Here is a 20,275-nt window from a genome sequence, read left to right on the forward strand (position 1 = left end):
TTGGCTACCTTTACTGTCACTCACTATGCAGGGGAGGAAACTGAGGCACAGAAGAGTTGAGTAATTCTCACCCAGGGTAAGGTGGCTGGGAAGTTGCCAGAGGCAGGAGCAAATCCAGAGCCCAGCACTGCACAGAGATGAGGGACCCAGAGCTCAGTGCCTAAGACCCAGGGAAGGAACCCGCAAAGTCGCTGATGCTTTATAAACTCTCCCATCTTTGTCTCGTGGATAAAAAAACATGTATTTTCACTTGAAAATTACCAATTGTGCGATTTTTTAAAAACGATTTTATTATTTTTTTAAGGTAATGTCTATACCCATTGTGGGGCTCAAACTGAACCCCGAGATCAAGAATCACATGCTCTCCTGACTGAGCCAACCAGGTGCCCCTAATTGTGCGATTTTCCTTACTCTGAGTTCCTAAGGGAGTTTTTAAGTTTACCTGATGGCATTCACATGTTCACTCAGTATTTACCCAGCCTCTACCTGAGCCAGGTTCTGTCCGAGGTGCTGAAGGTAGGGATGCCAACAGCAGTGTTCCTGCCGCCATGGAATTTGCATCTTGGTAGGGGAGTGGAGTTTGTGGGAGAGGCTGGGCTGAGGTCCACATTTGAGGTCAGGAGCACATGGTACTTTAGAGCCATGAGACAAGAGAAGACTCCAGAAGGGAAAAGCAGATAGAAGAGTGGCCGAAGGACCAAGCCCAGGGCATCCAAAGCTCTGCATCTCTGAGCAGCAGCTCCTCTGTCCTGAAATAGGCCTACGTCTGTGGTTGGCCCTTGTGCTGCTAGGCCCGGGGCTCCCCGGGTTTGCTCCTTGTGATAGATACAGATCATGGTGCATCATCCTTGTACCAGGGATCTGCATTCATCTTCAGCAACGCCCCTCCCCCCACCACCAAGTAGTATCCCACTGAGGTTCAGAGAGGTGACAGAACTTGCTGCTCAGGATGGGGCGGGACTTAACCCTTGAGCCTAGTTCTGGCTCTGTCCTCTACTTGGCACTACTGGGCCCAGGTGCAGCCCTGGCCGTGGGCTCCTACCTAGTCAGCCCTAGAGGGCATCCCCTCTCCTCCTGTGGTTTGGCTGCCTCGTGGGTACATCTGGAAAGAGCAGAGGCACTGAGACTGAACAACAGGTGAGAATGCATTAGTGACCTCACCGGAGAGGTCAAAGGAAGTGCAAAGCCAGCAGTAGCTGGCCCCACGCTTGAGGAAGATCGGCGTCATGAAGTGTTTCTCAGGAAGATAGGTCCTCAAAGGCCAGGATCACCCAAGATCATCATCATAATCTTCTTCTCTTTTAAACATTTGTTTCCAGAAGGGTACAAGGAAAAATGATTGAGAAATGCCATGTCATGTGGCAGGAACAGGAAAGAAATCCAGCACAATTTTTTTTTAAATATTAAAACGCTAGGAAGGAGACATTTGAAAGAAATAGGTAGAAAAGGAATTTTAGGAAGATCTCAGAATCTTCATACATCATCTTTAATGGATACAAACTTTTTGGACATGGAATATCCCACAGATATGCAAGTCCGGAGTAAATCTGAGTTCACTGAGCAGGTAGATTGGGGAGGAAGGGCCCCAGGCTCCAAGTTCCCACTAACAGTTACTAAGCAGGGACTTCGAGCCACATAGTTTGGAGTTTCTGCCCCTGACAATTGGAAATTAGCATAAGGCATCTTTTTGTTTTTATTTTATTTTTTAAAAAGATTTTATTTATTTATTTGAGAGAGACAGAGATAGCAACAGAGCAGGAGCCAGGGAGGAGAGGGAGAGGCAGGCTCCCCACGGAGCAGGGAGCCTGATGCGGGGCTCGATCCCAGGACCCCAGGATCACGACCTGAGCTGAAGGCAGACGCCCAACTGACTGAGCCACCCAGGCACCCCTTTTTATTTTTATTTTAAAATTTCTTTTATAAAGCATCTTTTAAAAAAATAATTTATCAAAGTGAAATTCAGTAATGTAAAACATAAAAACTGACCATTTTAGGGGTGCCTGGTTGGCTCAGTCAGTAGGGTGTCTGACTCTTGATTTCCGTTCAGGTCATGATCTTGGGGTTGTGGGCTTGAACCCTGCCTGCGGTTCTCTGCATTCAGCGGGAGTCTGCTTGAGATTCTCTCGCTCCCTCTCTCTCTGCCCCTCCCCCCTCTCATGCTCTCTCTCAAATAAATAAAATCTTAAAAAAAACCTAACCATTTTAAAGTCAACAACTTAGTAGCATTTAATGCATTCACAATGTCATGCAACCAACACCTATATCTAGTTCCAGAACATCTCCATCACTCCAAAGTAAAGCCCCTTGCATAAAGCATCTTTTAAGTTGTAGGAATAACGAAGCCTCATAACCACAGCTTAATTGGGAAGGAATTGCCTTTTCATGGGGCGGGACTTATCCAAAACAATTTAATTTTTTTAATTTTTAAAGATTTTATTTATCCGACAGAGAGAGACACAGCAAGAGAGGGAACACAAAATGCACTTAAAATATTTAGAACTTGAAAGGCAGTTCGCAGAAAGAGGCCAATGAACCTATGAGCAGATGTTCACTAGTGTATCAAAGATGCAAATGAAAACAGGACATCATTTTTCACAAATCAGATTAGCAAGATAAAAATGATTGACAGGGCACAGTGTTGGCAAAGTATAAGTGGGTGGGCACTCTCACTGGCTGTTGGGGGGATGCGGAAACTGGGGTGTCCTTTTGGGAGAGCTTTGCTAAATTGCATCATGTCATCTGATGTCTAGGAATGTAGCCCACAGAAGTCCTCACACAGTATGCCAAGACATAAGTAAAAGGATGTCTTGCTCGAAAATATTTTCCAAAATTGGAAACAATCCAGATGTCCATTAATAGGGGATTAGTTAAATAATGACTCGTCACTACACTGAAACATGATGCTGCTTTTAGAAAAGAAAAAGTAAGCTCTCTGTGTAGTAACATGGAAATATCTCCAAGACGTAACACATTTTCCTATAAAATTACATTTCTATAATTTATCTACTTTTCACATAACATTATAATTATATAGGTTAGAATATATAAAAGAAATTCTCGCGTCCTAGACACCAAACTTACCCATGATTACTTGGGGATTAAAGGGTGCAGCAATGTGGCGGTCTAGGTAGATTATCTATCCTGTGCACGTCTAAATGTGTGAAACTGTTCACAATGAGTATGTGATACTTTTTCAATCAGAAGCAAAAGATACTAACTTTACGAAATTGTCAGATACATTTAACAAAGCTAGGTGACAGTTACATGGCCCTCCTATGTGTCAGAAATTGTTCTGAGTGCTTTACGTATATTAACCGACTTACTATTCACCACGGTCTCAGGGGGAAGGTGTGTCATTGTCCCTATTTACTGGTGAGGAACCTGAGGCACCAGGATGCTGAATAGTTTGACTTTTTCCCCCCCTTTTTCTTATTTATAATTTAAATTAGGATATAATTTACATATCATAAAGTTTACCCCTTTCCAGGGATTTTTACTATATTTGCAAAGTTGTGCAACCATCACCACTGTCTAATTCAAGAGCATTTCCATCACCCCAAAACCAAGCCCCATTCCCTCCCTCCCTGCCCCTACTCCTGCCCCACCCCTGGCAACCACCAAGCTGTGTTGTCTCTGTGGCTTTGTCTATTCTGGATATTTCATTTAAGTGGAATCATATAATATGTGACTTCTTGTGTCTGGCTTCTTTCAGTCAGCAAGATTCTTCAGAGCTCGTCCATGGTATAGTGTATGACAGTGTTTCATTCCTTTTTTATGGCTGGATCATATTCCACTCTATAGACATACCCTATTTATCCACCTGTTGTTGGACATTTGGGTCATCTCCGTTCAGAGCTATTTTTGTGAACATTTATTTGTGTGTAGGTTTCTGCGCAGACACCTGCTTCATGTCTCTTGGGCAGAGACCTAGGAGTGGAATGACCAGGTCATGGTAACTCTGTTGAACCATTTGAGGAACCACCAGACTGTTTCCCAAAGCAGCGCCAGCAATAGCATGCGGTGGCTCCACGTTCTCCACAGCCTTGCCCTACTCTTTAAGGGTCCGAGCCAGGATTCAAACCAGAGTCTGCCCATAGCCATGCTCTCCCTGCCTCTGTCCACTTGGCGGTGCTCGGGGAAGGTCCTCAGACATCGCTACTCAGGGTGACCTGCAGCTAGCTGGTGCATGATCCCTCAGGTGGCCATTTAGCATTTCTGACACCTCACCTAAGTCTCCATCTATATGAACTTGACCGTGGATCACCCACCTGAGCCCACCCCTCCGTGGCACCCTCGCAGCTGGCCCTGGCCCCCTTGCTCAGCTCACCGCCCCCCACCTACTGCTCCTGCCCCCTTTTGTTTTCTTCACTTTTCCAACAGTCCACTTCCCACGCCCTTGCACCACCCGTGTTTGCCGCCTGTTGTCTGTCACCTCCATATTCTCTACCTTTCCAGCTCATCACTGCAGACCCAGCTCACATGTCTCCTTCCTCAGAGCAGTCTCTGAGCCCTGAACTCGCTTGTTCCTACACCTCTCCCCTCAGTGCTTCCATGTCTGTCATCTCTTGTCAGGCTGTGAGCTCAGTGCAGTGACCAAATCTCACTCACGTCTGTATCCCGAGCACCTCACATAGCGCCTGGCACAGAAGGTCCTTAAAAAAGACTGCTTAATGGATTTGCGCCTCATTTAGTCAGTGCACACACCTGGAGTGTGTACTGTCCCCACCAGTCATGGGCTGGGCACAGGGGACACAGGAAGAAAACACATCTAAACCATGAGAGGCTTATCATATAAAAAGATGGTAATGGTTACACAGGAGCAGATCCAGCTTTTGTGGGATGTGAAGTGTATTCAATTTTGTGGGCCCTGTTAAAAAGAAAAAAAGGATACATAATTAAGAATAAAACACAGCAGGACTCCCCTGAGGCCTCAGAAGGTACCTGTGTGAGCCGGGAATCCTGAAGCTCCTGTTTTGCTCCCTTCAGGGAAAGTACTGCTCTGGGTTTAGGGTAATGTGCTGTAACCTCACCTTGGATCAGATTCCTAACAGAGTCAGAGTTAAGGAAGTCTGACCATTGCCTGGGCACCATTCATCACAATTATTTTCACAGACAGTGTTTCGGAAGTCTGTGTGTTGCACTTGCAGACCTGTATGTCAGGTGTCTCGAGCCACGGACGGCACCTCATTCTGATCTCTTGGCCTGCCACTGGGGAAGGGGTGTCTTCCTACATCCTGGCAACACATAGCACTTCCTCACCGTGTTTTTCTCGTCCCTTGTTCCTGTACACATTCTCGAGGCATAATGTTCCCTTCACTCAGCTGTCAAGGAGGAAACTCAGAGCCTCCACCACGAAAGCATTCTTCACAATCAGACTTTCCCTGGAGCATTTACTGTTTGGAGCTGTTGTCCCTTATTTACGGCAGCTGTTAGCAGCGGTTGAGAGGGAGGTTCTTCGCTGAATGACAGGACAGGAAATTGGGAATGCAAAATGTGTACGGTATCATGAAAGGTAGCTAGTCATGAAACCTACGTTCAGATTTGTGGATTCCAAAAAAAAAATGTTTCTTTTCTTTTTCTCATGCAGAAAGACACTTCTTGGGCCAGTTTTTGGGTCTCCCATTGAGCAGATACAAATCCTCCCAGTGAAAACCACCTTGGAACTGCAGAAACGCTACATGGTGTTTATTAACAGAGACAAGGTATCAGCCTTTGCTCTCTGCCTGGGGAGATGACTCTCTGTGGTTTGATTAACAGTCAGCCCCAAGTAGAATCAGACTCTGGGATGCCGGGTGTCACAGCCAAGCCCAGCTACTTCATCTTGGTCAACAGTGATACTGAAAATTGCCATAAATGAGTGAAAATTGGGTCTTAGGAAGCATTTCAGAGCAGTTACTGCATTTTCTGTACTCCCATGAAGACACGTGGTCACCAAAAGATTTTTTTCTTTCCAATTTATTTATGTGAAAAAATCTTATAAAGACATGCAAACTAGCTACACTTAGTTCTACGTTTAATAATCTATTGAGGGGCGCCTGGGCGGCTCAGTCAGTTGGGCGTCTGCCTTCAGCTCAGGTCATGATCCCAGGGTCCTGGAATAGAGTCCCACATCAGGCTCTCTGCTCAGCAGGGAGCCTGCTTCTCCCTCTCCCTCTGCCTGCCTTTCTCTGTCAAATAAATAAATAAAATCTTAAAAAAAAAACCAATCTATTGAAAAGCATAAAGGGTTCCTGGGTGGCTCAGTTGGTTAAGCGACTGCCTTCGGCTCAGGTCATGATCCTGGAGTCCCGGGATCGAGTCCCGCATCGGGCTCCCTGCTCGGCAGGGAGTCTGCTTCTCCCTCTGACCCTCTTCCCTCTCATGCTCTCTGTCTCTCATTCTCTCTCTCTCAAATAAATAAATAAAATCTTTAAAAAAAAAAGAAAAGCATAAAATCATAGGATTCCAGAATTATTCTGGAAAACCTTGGACGTCTGACCATGAAGATGGGTAAAAGCTTCTTTTCCGTGTCTCTACCACAACCTGGCATCTCTCTCCTAAGCGACCAACCCACAGGGGTCAGTGTGTGTGTGAACCTCTAACCCCATGAAACAGGGGCTCTCACACACTGAGGTGGTTCCCAGACACTCAGGTCCTTCCCGTAAACAGCACTGGAGGTGACATGCGAATGTGCTGGGCCTGAGCCTGGGGCCCAGTTATCTGAATCTGAATTTTCAATGACATATTCCTCTCTAGGTTGGACTTCAGATCTTACCAGTTGATGGCAATCCACACAAGACATCTGCTATTATATGCCACCCCAACGGGGTGGCGGGAATGGCCGTTTCCTATGATGGCTGCTATGCCTTCACAGCTGGAGGACAGGATCGATCGGTGGTGCAGTGGGAGATCAACTTAAGGTATGTGATCAGGCGAGAAGCTCAGCCCCACAAGGCAGGTGTCAGGTGTAGACCCTCGTTTTTTAACCAGCCACGGCAGACAGGTGTGAAGCCCCTACTTCAGGCCCGGCCTTCGGTTGTTCCCCATGACATCCATCTATATGGGTATGCAGACAAAAGATTACTGTTTTGCTTCAGGGACCAATGGTATTTGCAGTGAAGGCAGTGTGATTCTACCTTGTTCGCACGCGGCACCTGAAATACTTCCCACTCTGTCATCCGCAAATTCACACCAGCTAGAAAGATCTTGCCCAAATCTCCGAAGCCTGTGTAACAGCAATAGTGAGAGTGTTATTTGAAACGTGTTTCCAGCCTGCTCTTCTCACCCACCTGCCCTCAGCTGAGACTCTGCCTTGGGTGAGGCTGGAGAGGTCCAGGGTTGAGCATCACAGAGTACTCAGACTTTGAGGTCAAAGAGACATGGGTTTGGATGTGGAGCCTCCTTTCTGCTGGCTGTGAGACCTAGGGCCTGTTTCTTAACATCTTGGATCTTTAGATTCCTTGTCTGTGAAATGGGGGGAAAGGGACTTTTGTAGGATCCTTGTAAGGACTGAAGAGCGCGGAGCTAGGGGCTCAATACATTAACTATTTCCTCTCTTCTGTTCTTTATGAAGGCCTTACTAAAGAGCCTTACTAAAAAGGGCAAGTACTACAGCATCCTCTCATCCTCCCAAACTCCATGAGCTGCCACAGGGCAGAGCCGGTTCCCATCCCTGAGCACCTTCTCCCAGCCCCTGCCTCTCAGATAGCCTCCTGCCTGGCAGCGTCACACTCAAGAGCTGGGTACGGACAGCTTGGAGGCACTTTCCTTCCCAAAGAATCTTTCCTTCCTTCGATTCATGTGCCAAGTGCACATCTCTCTTTTATGGCAGACATCGAAGCTTCTTCTCTTAACCTGAATCGGAGCAGAAATAGCCAGGTAAATCTGTTTTGGATCCACACTTGTTTTAGGTTGCAGTTGCAACTCTGACCTTCGCCTCTGCCTTCAGCTAAGAGAGCAGATTTTGGGAATTTGGGAATTTAGAAGCTGGAGGTGAGCTCGCACATTGAAAAGCACTTCCCGACCGTGTGCCCAGAACAAGCTGCTTGATTCCTTGACAGCTAGTCTGTCACCTGGAATGGTGGGAGCGACACCCTGGGGACAGAACAAAATCTCCTCCTCTTCATTTTTGTCCTCTTCTCCATAATCATGGTAGAGATTAAAGGAAAAAAAAAGAGGCACCCGCTTTCCAATGGCTTTCCTGGGCCTGGCCAGAGTCCAGGCTTCTGAGAATTTCAATTTAATCTGTTGTGGGGACAAAGGATCGTTATAAACTAATTAGCACTTCATTGCTGCTTCTGGTGTCTTAATATGTTCAGTGCTTCACTAATGGGAAGAAATGTAACAACCCCAAACAAGTAAACAAACACAGTTCCCTGCTGGTCTACCGACTGTGTTGGAGGGTGAAATTAAGATGCTGCGTCCTCTCACGTTCCTACGATTTTTGTCAGGGTGCTCCTGGGCCCAGATACTGTCCCTGCAGCACGTCGATCTTCTCCCGGGTGCACCCCTCCCTCCCTGGCATCTTCTCCTAGGGTTCAGTCCACACATACTGGGCCTTTGCCCCGTCTTTGCTGGCATGCCCCCCTCTCCTCCCCTTGTCTTGCACCTGTTTTTAAATCCCCTGTTACCTTTTGATGCTCGACTTCACACCCACCTCTAGTCCTGCTGTTATGCTCAGAGGACAGTAGAAATCCCCGATTCAAATATCACCTTTCCTGCCTGCTTGCGGCATGACCTGAGGCTAGTCCCTTAACTTCTGAGTCTCGGTTTCTCCATCTGTTAAATGGGTATCATCATCGTTTTGAGAGTAAAGGTTACCACCATTGCTGTTCCTCCCCTCGCCTCCTCCCCTGGGGAGCATTTGCGAACACTTACTATGTGCTTACTGTTTGCTGAGCACTTACCACGTGTTACAGTACTCGCTGCTTCTCCTGATTGAGCTCATTTCCCAGAAGTACTGTCTGTATGTCTCGGCACACAGAAGGTTTTCAATAAATGTGCTTCCCCTTTGTGCTCTGATGACCCCCTTTCTTTTGTTGCAAGCATTAGGAACCCAGCTTAAGCACAAAGGGGAATTCATGAGACGGTCATGGGCAACTCAGGTCCACCCTGCAGGAAGAGCAGGGACGACGTGCCCTCAGCATTTGCTCTCTGCCCGGCTCTGCTGTTGGCTTCGTTCTCGGTACAGCTGGATTTCATTGCCCAGCACGACCATGGCCACTGACAGTCCTCAGATTCCCACAAGCTGGAGCTCTGGCCACAGGGACAGTGGGTCTCTTTCCCCGGCTCTTGTTGGGCCACCCCAGTCCTGTTCCTCCGGCTCTCTCGGGTCCGTTGACATTGGCCAGGAAGCAGAAGACGTAGGACAGTCCTGACCACCAGAGAGCTGCTCCCAGGGCATTCGGAGCTCCTGTGAGTCGTCCCCAGGCACTCCTGGTAGTGACAGTCTCCTCTGCATCACTTCTGGCCTTCGCCTGGCCCTGTTCCAGAGCCACGTGGCTAAAAGTGGCCTCCCACTGAGCCTGTCGGGATTGGGCCTGGGCAAGGCCTGGAGGCCACAGAGAAGGAGCCCTCTCAGCTAGACACCTGCCTCGATGGCCAATATCAGAGCTGGGGGAGGCCTGGGCCCTGCTGCAGAGGGGCCTCAGACCCACCTGGAGAACACGTCAGCCCCTCCCCAGGCCCCAACACAGCCTGCTTATGCAGGGCTTGACAAGGCGGCCAGGACGGTTTTGTGGCTGACTCTTTGAAGAGAGGCGTAGGTGTATATTGAAAAGAATAACCCTAACTACCTTGTACTGAGCCTTCTCTGGGCCAGGCCCTGTGCTCACTGCTTTCCATGCATTGTCCGATTTCATCTCATAGCCATTCTGTGAGGCAGGGACTATTGGTATCCCCACGTGGTATCGCCATGTGTCTGGAGATAGCTCCCGGGTGTTAAAGGACCCTCCCAAGCACTGGACTGCGTGGAGGGGCTGGGATTCACATCCAGCTCTTTCTGATTAGAGCACACCTTAACAAACACTCATCACAGGAGAAGAACAGAGGGCTTCGTGTCCAGCCCTTTATGTGGCTTCACTCCATTTCCACAGCCACCCATGAGGCAGACCTGTGATTATTCCCATTCTACAGATGAGGAAACTGGAGCTCAGGGAGATTGTTATCTCCCGTGATAACATTGCTTACAGGTGGCAGGGCCAAGACTCGCACGCGTGTCCTTTCGACTCCAGATTCTGGATACTTAACCACTTCCCCACTGTGGTCTACGCTGAAGTGTGTTTTAATAACCCTACGAAGAGGCTAATGGCCTGATTAGCAGAAATCCAGTTAGTGGATTATTACGATGATTTCGTATTATGTGCATTTTGTATGGGGCAAAGTCAGTCTCCTACAAAAAGTAGGTTTTCTTACCATTTACAGTGCCTATTTTTAGAAAGCCTGACCCCATGTTAGAGAGCAGAGGGTTATTTTTATCTGACTGGCATGGGTCCCTGGTGGCCTCCCGAGTTTTTATGGAAGCAATTAGTGTTGACGGTGTACCTGTACTTATCCTGGTTTTTGGCTCTGGTCATATGCAGATCTCACATTACGGCTGAAGCTGCTCTGCTGGGGAGGACTGTGCTTTCAGCACACAGGAGCCCTCCCTCCCTCAGGAGAGCCGTGTTCCCCAAAGACTGCGGACATATTGCCAAGCGCCTGCCCTGTCATCAGCGAGAGAGTGTCACTATCATTAAGCGGGTGCCCTGAACCACCAGATTCCACATGGAAATGAAATTTTTCATTTTCAGCTTCATTTTTGAGGGAATTTTCCTAACAGGTTTCTAGAGTCCTTAATTGAACGGGCGCTGTGATACCCTGCAGAGGTCCGCGGGGCCGGGCGACGCTGGCCGACCTGCACTCGCGCGTGAGCACCTTCTAACGGTGATGTTTCTGTTACTCTTCTAGTGCTCTGGAGGCAGCAGTTTCTCTTGGGGGCGAAGACTTGACCCCATTCTATGGTCTGGTGCCTGGTGGCAGGGAAGGAAAATTCTACAGGGTAATTGTCCTCAGAGTAAACACTTGCTGGTAACATCTAGTTAAGTTCGTAAAACAAATGTGCCTGGGGTGAACCTTCTCGCTTTTTTCCAAAGCTCTTTTCCCCACTGAGCTCAAAATGTACTTTCTAGAAAATGTCCTTGGAGTCCTAATGGATGCTTCAGATTGAAGCCCAAGTGTGTGTTGTGTTTCCATTTTATTTCCACGTAGGCGCTGGAAGACTATTTTTACTATTCTCAGCTCCGTAGTCAAGGTATTGATACAATGGAGACCAGAAAGGTGTCGGAACACATTTGCCTGTCAGAGCTTCCTTTTGTCATGAGAGCAATTGGCTTTTACCCATCGGAAGAAAAGGTAGGTAGAAAGAAAACAAGAACAGCAGTGGGGTCTGTTATTTATGAAAATGACCTCTGGGGGCAATAATTATAGGTCAAGGTAAAAATTTAACATTATTCTTACATAAATGGATCAGAAAGAACGTTCTGGGCATACCAGACGTGCTCCTTAGAAACAGACTTACCATAAAGATATACCTGAAAGTCTTATTCCTTACTGGAGTCTGACACTGGTAAGAGCTTGGGTTTGGGAATTAGACAGACTGGCCTTCACTGAGCTCAAGGAGGTGATGCCTGTGAAGCACGGGGTGCAAGCCCGGGCGCATAGGGAAAGCTCAGTGAATGGTCATTATCCGGGTGATTTTCAGTGCATAGTTGCTGTTCACTGGCCTGTGTGAATGGGGCGCCGCTGGGAGGTGGGTGCTCATCCTGGGCTGTGGGGCTCAGAAGAAGCCCTCGGTCCTAATGACCCTCACAAAACATGCCCAGCTGCAAGGGGCTCCCAGGGACCAAAAGCACTGCAGGGAAAATGGTCTTCCTAGGGACCATGGTTCACAATGCAATTGACTGGGTTTTCCTTCAGATGTGAAATGTTTAACGAATTTTCATTGTGGAAAGTTTGGAAAAGGCACACAAGTGAAATGAAGAACATAATTACTTATAATCCCACTACACAGATGTAACAGTTATATAAAATTTTAAAAAACTAATTGGTACCATGTTGAATATGTATTTTTATCCTATATTTCCACTTGATGTTATAACCATTTTGCATTTATTAATAATTCTCTGAAAACATTTTTTAAAAAGATTATTTATTTGAAAGAGAGAGCAGAGCAAGAGAGAGAGAGAGAGCATGAGTGGGGGAGGGCACAGGAAGAAACAGGCTCCCCACTGAGGAGGGAGCCTGACTCGGGGCTCACTCCCAGGACCCTGGGATCATGACCTGTGCCGAAGTCAGACGCTTAACCGACTGAGCCACCCAGGTGCCCCTGAAAACATGATTTTTAAAGGACATATCTTAATTTTATAACTTTTTCTGATTTAGAAAATAGAACTATAAAACAAATAGAAATTACTCAGAGATAATCACTGTTAACATTTTGGTGGACTTCCTTCTATTGTTTTATATATGGATATAGATACATTATATTTTTAAATAAAAAGTTGGCATTATATGGCATACATGTGTAGATGTCCATGTATATCAACAGTTTACAGAGTATATGTGTATATATGCACGCATAGATGTATGGATTTGTGTGTGTATATAGGTACATGTGTGTATATGTGTTTATACGTATATATTTGTACCAACATTCTCAGTAACTATTGTTTTGTGAGCATGGTGGTAAAAATATACTTTTTGCCCCAGCTTTATTAAGATATAATTGACATACAACCTTATATAGTTTAAGGTGTATGGTGTAGTGATTTTATATATGTATTGTTGCAAAATGATTACCACAATAAGGTTAGTTAACAGATCTATCACGTCACATAGTTAAAATTTTTTTGTGTGGTGAGAACTTTTATTTATTTATTTTTCTTTTTCCAAGTTTTTATTTAAATTCTGGTTAGTTAACATATAGTATAATATGGTTTCAGGAGTAGAATTCAGTGATTCATCACTTAGATACAACACCAGTGCTCATCACAACAGGTGCCCTCCCTAATGCCCATCCCCCGTCTAGCCCCTCCCCCACCCACCTCCCTCCAGCAGTTTGTTCTCTGTCGTCAAGAGTCTCTTATGGTTTGTTTCCCTCTCTCTTTTTTTTTCCTTTCCATATGTTCATCTGTTTTGTTTCTTCGACATATGAGTGAGATCATAAGGTATTTGTCTTTCTCTGACTGACTTATTTCACTTAGCATAATACACTGTGACTCCATCCATGTCGTTGCAAATGGCAAGATTTCATTCTTTTTGATGGTTGAGTTGTATTCCATTGTGTATACATACCATATCTTCTTTATCCATTCGTCAGTCAATGGACATTTGGGCTCTTGGTGAGAACTTCTACCGTCTACCTTCTAGCAGCTTTCAAATATACAATACAGTATTGTTGACTACAGCCACCACGCTGTACATAATATTCTCCAGGACCTTTTCATCTTGTAACAGGAAGTTTGTACCCTGGCAACCACTGTCTGTTCTGTTTCTGTGAGTTTGGGGTTTTTTTTTTCGATTCTACATACATGTCTCTCTTTCTCTGACTTATTTCACTTAGCATGATGCCCTCAAGTTTCCTTCATGTTGTCCTAAGTGGCAGGATTTCTTTCTTTTTTTTTTTTTTTGGCTGCATAATACTCTGTTATATAAACATAAGTCACATTTTCTGTATTTATTCCCACCAACAGTGCATGAGGGCCCCTTTTTCCCCACATCCTCACCAGCACTTACCTCTTGCCTTTTTTTTTAAGATTTTATTTATTTATTTATTTATTTGAGAGAGAGCATGAGAGGGGAGAGGGTCAGAGGGAGAAGCAGATTCCCTGCTGAGCAGGGAGCCCGATGTGGGACTTGATCCCGGGACTCCAGGATCATGACCTGAGCCGAAGGCAGTTGCTTAACCAACTGAGCCACCCAGGTGCCCTACCTCTTGCCTCTGAGGAGAGCAGTTCTGACCAGTGGGAGGCGAAAGTTCATTGCAGCTTTGACTTGCATTTCCTAGAAGATGAGTCATGCTGAGTACCTTTTCCCGTTTGACTATCTTTTTTGGGGGAAAATGCTTATTCAGGTCTTTGGCCCAGTTTTAAATTGTTTTTTGTTTTTGTTTTTTGCTATTGGGTTGTATGAGTTCCCTATATATTTTAGATAGTAACCCCTTATCAGATATGTGGTTTGCAAAAAAAAATTTTTTTTAAGATTTTATTTATTTGTCAGAGAGAGAGAGAGAGAGCACAAGCTGGGGGAGTGGCAGGTAGAGGGAGAAGCAGGTTCCCACTGAGCAGGGAGCCCGATGTGGGGCTCAATCCCAGGACTCCGGGACCATGACCTGAGCCGAAGGCAGACACTCAACTGACTGAGCCACCCAGCCACCCCGCAAATATCTTCTCTCATCCCATAGGTCACCCTTTCATTTTGTTAATTCCCTATTGCTGTGCAGAAGCTTTTCAGTTTGATGTAGACGACATGCTTTTACAGGCTGTGTACTTAACTGAACCAGCCCCCAGCTGACAGACACACAGGTTGTCTGAAGTGTTTGTCTGTCTGAGACATGGCTGTGAGGAGCATCTCTGTGCCTAGTTTTTGCATACTCCTCTGATTATTTTCCAGTCTCCGAGTCCTAGAAATAGAATTACTGGGTCAGAGAAGAGGAACTTCAAGGCTCCGCTGCCAAACAGCTTTCCCAAAATGTCACATTTCACAGGGCACCATCAGGCCTACAGAAGGCCTGATACCCAGCTGAGCTGTGGTGCCCACATTGCTGGCTGGTTGCATTTTAGGGAAGTAAGCTGTGGTCCCCGTTATTTCTCCTGGCCCACCTAGAACCACCTGTTTTTGTGTACTCTGGGTATGACCGGAAGGTGACTTTTATTCTCCAAATAGCATCTGGAAAAATGAGCTCTGAGAGCCCGGAGACCCATGCAGAGACTTGAGCGAGTACCTTAAGCACAGTGGGTATTCTAAGCTCCTCAAAAGGTCTTTTGACCAATGTACATTTTGTAAAAGTACATGCCCAGAAATGGAAGCGACTATGGAGAAAGTTTGTGCAACCCACGTAGAAGTGTTCCTGAGAGCTGTATTTCCAAAGCATGTTTCTTAGAGCGGCCAGCTCCCAAACCAGCAAACTGCATCAGAAGTACCTGAGCACTTACTAAAGGAACAGATTCCTGGGCCCATCCTGGACCAAGCCAGTCAGAATATCCAAGTAGGGAGCCTGGGAGTCTGCATTTCCCCCCCTCCCCGGGTTGTAAACCCCTGCCTTGGAGCAGTGGCCCCTTGAGGTATTTACTAGGGCCACTCATGCTCGAGGAAGGATTAGACAAAGCGAAACAGGATTATTAGTCAGGACTCTCCTTTGGTTACAGGTTACCGAAACCTAACGCAAACTGGTTTTTGGTTCACAGGATCTCAAGTCTAGAGATAGAGGTAATGCCCAGTATGACCTAACCTAGGCCCTCACGCTGCTGCCGGGAAGCATCCTTCTCCCCAAGTTTCTCCTTCCTCCCTGTTGCCTGCCTTGTCAGTGGATCCCCCGGCGCATGTTCGGCAGGCACCGACTCCAGAGCCCCGGTCACTGCCCCCAACCTGCTCACCATTGTCCTTGGGGCAGGTGCTACTCAGGTTGGCCACGCCTGGATGCTCCTCTGTTCCCCGTAGAATCAGAGGCAGGGTCAGCCACCTTGACCCCGAGGACCCTGGGGCGGCAGGAGTGGGCTCCAAATGGAATTCTGCGAAGGGAGAAAACGGGTCCATGATTCTGAGGCTTTAGGAGGTCACTGGACATTGGGAGTCTTGAAGTGGGGTGTATACATCTGGGACAACATCCCCCCAACTGGACTGATTGTGGAAACCTCTTTCTCATTTCACTTTGGAAATGTTGCTTTGACTTCTCACCAGCATTCCCCGCCCCCCACTGCATTTCCTCTTCTTTTGTATCTGTAGTTCATCTTCTCCTTTTTTTCCCAAACATTGATCTTAAGTTAATCCCCAGCTTCTTGGGGTGACTGGCTGGCCTAACTTCCAGACTGAGGAAGGGGGAAAAAAGCCTATGTTGGTAAGAAGTGCAGGGACCCAGAATCTGGCTGACCTCGCTGCTCCCTTGGCAAGTCATTTCAACTATAGTCTGAGTTCCTGTGACCTCATCTTTCAGAGGAGGCTGGAAGCAGCTCGCACCTCTAGCGATGTCGCGAGGGTCCAAGGAGCACCCCACCCCATGTCACACAGAGTTGGTACTTAGTAGCCCCTCTTCTCACTTTAGTATTTCCTGTCAGCACGGCGTGTTCTGTTTAAGAGGTGATGAGACGGCCCCTTTTTTACTTTATTTAACTTTTTATCTTGGAAAATTCCAAACACGGACAACAGCAGAGAAAATAGTGTAATAAACTGTTCTGTACCCATCAGTCAACTTGAGCAATGATCAACTCCTGTTACATCCAGACCCACCAACTTCCTCTCCACCCTTGGCCTGTTCTGAAGCAGGTCCCACACGCTCTTACTTCACAGGGAGGCCTCTGGAACTGAGGTGTCCCTTAACTCTGTCATCTAGCCGGGGAGAGGGTCATCTTCCACCCCCTGGGGGCGTCTCAGGTTCACCGTCACACATGTCCTGTGGGCAGGCATCAGATGTCTCTCTGAAGACCGTAGATTCCAGCCGTCCACGTAGGGAGGCAGTGCCCCCCAGGTCAGGGGGCTCTGGGGCAAACCCTGCCTGGAACCACTTGTCAACCGTGCGATTTGGTCAAGTTCCTGGACTTCTCCGAGTCTCTGTTTCCTCATCTGTAAAGTGGGAATAGTAGTAGCACCCACCTCCTGGGGTGACTGAAGAGTAAATGAGCGTCTATTTAGCACAGGACGCGGTCGTGTTAAATGTTTGGAGAAGACCATCCAGTATCATTGTTTTCATCACTGTGTCCTCAGCTCTGGACCTGTTGATTGTAAAAGGCCTTTAGGCGAACGTTCCTCTGTGTCGTTCTTTGTTCACAGCTTCCTTTCTAAAACCAGTTCATTATTTCCTTGACTCATCTGGTGAAGGCACTTTGCATAAGTGACTGAAAGTCATCAAACTGATGGCAGTCTTCTCGTTCAGGACTTTTTTTAAGGGGTTTTTTTTCTTTCCATTCCCTTCCCTTCCGTTCCCTTCCCTTTCTTCCCTTCCTTCCCTTCACTTTCTTTCTTTCTTTGGTTCTTTCTTTCTTTCTTTCTTTCTTTCTTTCTTTCTTTCTTTCTTTCTTTCTAAGCTGCGCACCCAGTGTGGGGCTTGAATTCACAACCCTGAGATCAAGAGTCACATGCTCTGCCGACAGCCAGCCAGGCGCCCCTCCTTCAGGAGTCTTGATTTTCAGCGCTAAGCTCATATAAATGTGTCCTCCTCTGCAGTCCTGCTTGGCTGGCAAGGGAATTCTGGGTGTTTAGCCCCTGTGACCATCACTGCCTGGCATATGAAGTGCTACAGACAGAGGGTGGGCACAGAGTGACCACCCTTTTCCTGCTTCCTATAGAAGCAAGCACATGTAATCCCTGAAGGCATACTCAGTTACCCAGTCATTGGCAAAATGTAATAAAACCCAACAACCTCTCCAGGTCTTGCTGATGAGTAAAATGTACCCAGAAAAAAAATGTTAGTCTGCAGGAAATGTTATAAAGTGGCATTGAACCTTAGTTGCAAACAAAAAGAAATTAAAATGGCGATTGTAAGGTTTTCACTGGCTGTGGGAGACATCTCTCCTCACTGTTACAAAGGAGAGTTTCAGTGCCCTCCTGGAAGGTCTTCATAAATCCCTTGGCCTCCAGGGTTTTCAGTCCACCTAAAAAAACACGCTCACTCTTTGGAGATGTTTTCCGAAGGCCCCTGACCCAGATGTGGCCACATCAGTGTGCAGACTTCACAAGTTGATGAGTCAGTTTCTATCCGATGCTGCACAGGGAAAACTTTTTGGTCTCTGGTTTTCACGTCGGATTTGTAGGGATTTCAATAAATATGTTTTCGGGGCTTTGAAACTTTTAAATCCAGGCTTTGTCGTGGTTAATGAAACATTTCCTAGTAAGATGCAGCTGTTCCCCTGCCCCCAAGAAGCTGCATGAAGAAGGACGTGGAGCTAATAGAGTCCTTCAACCCTTGGTTACATAAAAGACACAGTCACAGAGATTCAAACCAGTGCCCCCTGCCCACCCAGGCTGTACATTATTTATATTTCTCTTACGTCATTTTAACTGCCTAGGGGATTTGAATCTAGTCAGTGTGGTAAATTGAAGCCAAATTATACAAGAATATAGCCCTCCCTGAAGAATTCCTAACCCTTCCCATTCCTTGCAGAACACTGAACTTGGGCATAACAGCCAAAGTGTGGTCAGGGAGGGCCTACTCTTCTTACAGATCTTCATTTTTTCAAATGAAAGAGTTGCACGGTTTGTAATGTTATAGAAGGAACCAAAACTTTGGTGTCACGGTTTTCTACAGCTGAGTTCACATAGGACAAAGTTTCGTCTTCTAGCTTCATCATTTTCTTTTCCTGCAGGACTTTGGAGCATCGTGTTGGGGCATTGCCCGTGTGTCACGTGTGTTCCCTGCTTACTTGTGGCTATTGTTTCTATTTAGCTTGCAGAGCAATCTCTGTTTAATCCTGATAGCTTTTTGCGGTGAATTAATAGTCGTGTCACCACTTAGTTCTATAAATGTAAGCAGAGAGGTCTGTGCCTGGCAAGTGCTCACATAATGGACACTCAGCAAATGTTGGTCAGATGAGTGAATGAATGAATGAATGAATGATGGTCTTTGGTCATATCTGGCACAAAGACAACAAGGAAAGTAGAATCTCTGACATTATTATTTGATCTCAGAGTAATTAATAGTAGCCCTAAAGTTTTTGATAGATTCAGGAACTTTAGTGTTATTTAGGAATATTTAGAGAGGAATAAACAATCACTTAATTTTTTTAAAAAAACTTTTTGGCAAAGTTTCTATTTATTTATTTGACACAGAGAGAAAGCCCAAGCAGGGGAAAAGGCAGGCAGAGGGAGAGAGAGAAGCAGACTCCCCACTGAGCAGGGAGCCCGACGAGGGGCTCGATCCCAGGACCTGGGGTCATGACCATGACCTCAGACACTTAACAACTGATCCACCCAGGTGCCCCATCACTTAACTTTTACATGTGCATATCTTTGGGCCCACCAAATGTACTTTTAGGAGTATGCCCTACAGAAAAACTCACACAAGTGTACCATGATGTGCATATGGAAAGGACAATTACTGCAGCATATTTTCCAGATAATGAAAAATGAAAACAACCCTAATGTCTGTTGATAAGAGATGGGATAAATAAAATAAGGCACACCTCCACTTAGTAGTCATTAAAAAGTGAAATTGGCCAACGTTTCTTGACTCAAAAAGCATGTAGAGGTTTTGTTATTAAAGGGAAAGGGACAAGTTGCAAAACAAGATGTAAAGCATGAGCTCGTTTCATTCATAATAATTTAGGTACTCATACATGCCTAGCAAAAGTCTGAAAGACCAGGCCCCAAATGCTTAACGACATTGACTTCTGAATGGTGGGATTTGGGAGAACTTTTACTTCCTACTTTGTACCTGTAACCCCATATCAGCAGGGGTCTCTGGTACCAGCTGGAACCTGGCCTCTGGTCCATGGCAGTCAGAGTTTTGGGGCTACCCTGGGGGCTCCTGTGTGTGTGTGTGCAGACTCTGTCTACCCCATGTCATTCCAGACCTGACACTCAGCTCGTTCCTCAGTTTCCACAAAAACACAAAGCCCACTCACGCAAGACAACTTTCTTGAAAATTTGGGAATCATCAGAAAGAGACACATAACTGCATTTCACAGCAATTTACCTAAAACTCCTTTTAGACCTTCCTCCCAGTCCTGATGATCACCCTGACAGGGGCTTCCTTGCTGGCCTTCATCCCACGCAGGACTCAGTGCTCTGCCCCCCCCTCTTTCCTGGCATACCCCCAGGAACTCCACATTCTCCCTGTGTTAGCCATGGTAGTTTGGCTCTTCTTAGCTTCTGTTTCCAAACCTGCAATACAAGCCCATCTCGAGGGACTTTAAATGAAAAATGTCCCATTTAGTGGTTTCCACCCTCCTTAGAAGATAGTTGTGGTTATATGGGGAGGGGGGCTCATAATAGACATTTCTGTAATATTCTAATTTTTCTTAGCTACACGCATGTGGCTTGCATTGCTTTTGTATCTAGAACAAAACCCAGAAAGATAAACAAACAAATCCTCCCAAAGCCGTTTGTG

The 20,275-nt window shown here is 46.3% G+C and overlaps 1 protein-coding gene across 2 annotated transcripts in view; it reads left to right on the forward strand.

Moving 5' to 3' along the window:
• Positions 1–20,275, forward strand: part of CFAP251 (cilia and flagella associated protein 251) — a 63,524-nt gene that overhangs the window by 31,808 nt on the left and 11,441 nt on the right. For both annotated transcript variants that reach the window (XM_028116654.2, XM_088019339.1), the window contains exons 15-18: positions 5,588–5,702; positions 6,736–6,899; positions 10,927–11,017; positions 11,227–11,370. In XM_028116654.2, coding sequence (XP_027972455.2) covers positions 5,588–5,702; positions 6,736–6,899; positions 10,927–11,017; positions 11,227–11,370 — 514 coding nt within the window. The remainder of the gene's footprint in view (positions 1–5,587; positions 5,703–6,735; positions 6,900–10,926; positions 11,018–11,226; positions 11,371–20,275) is intronic.

Source organism: Eumetopias jubatus, unplaced genomic scaffold (genome assembly GCF_037043125.1).
Source record: "Eumetopias jubatus isolate StellerSeaLion01/CBP00866 unplaced genomic scaffold, mEumJub1_p1.0 scaffold_16, whole genome shotgun sequence".
Taxonomy (NCBI): Eukaryota; Metazoa; Chordata; class Mammalia; order Carnivora; family Otariidae; genus Eumetopias; species Eumetopias jubatus.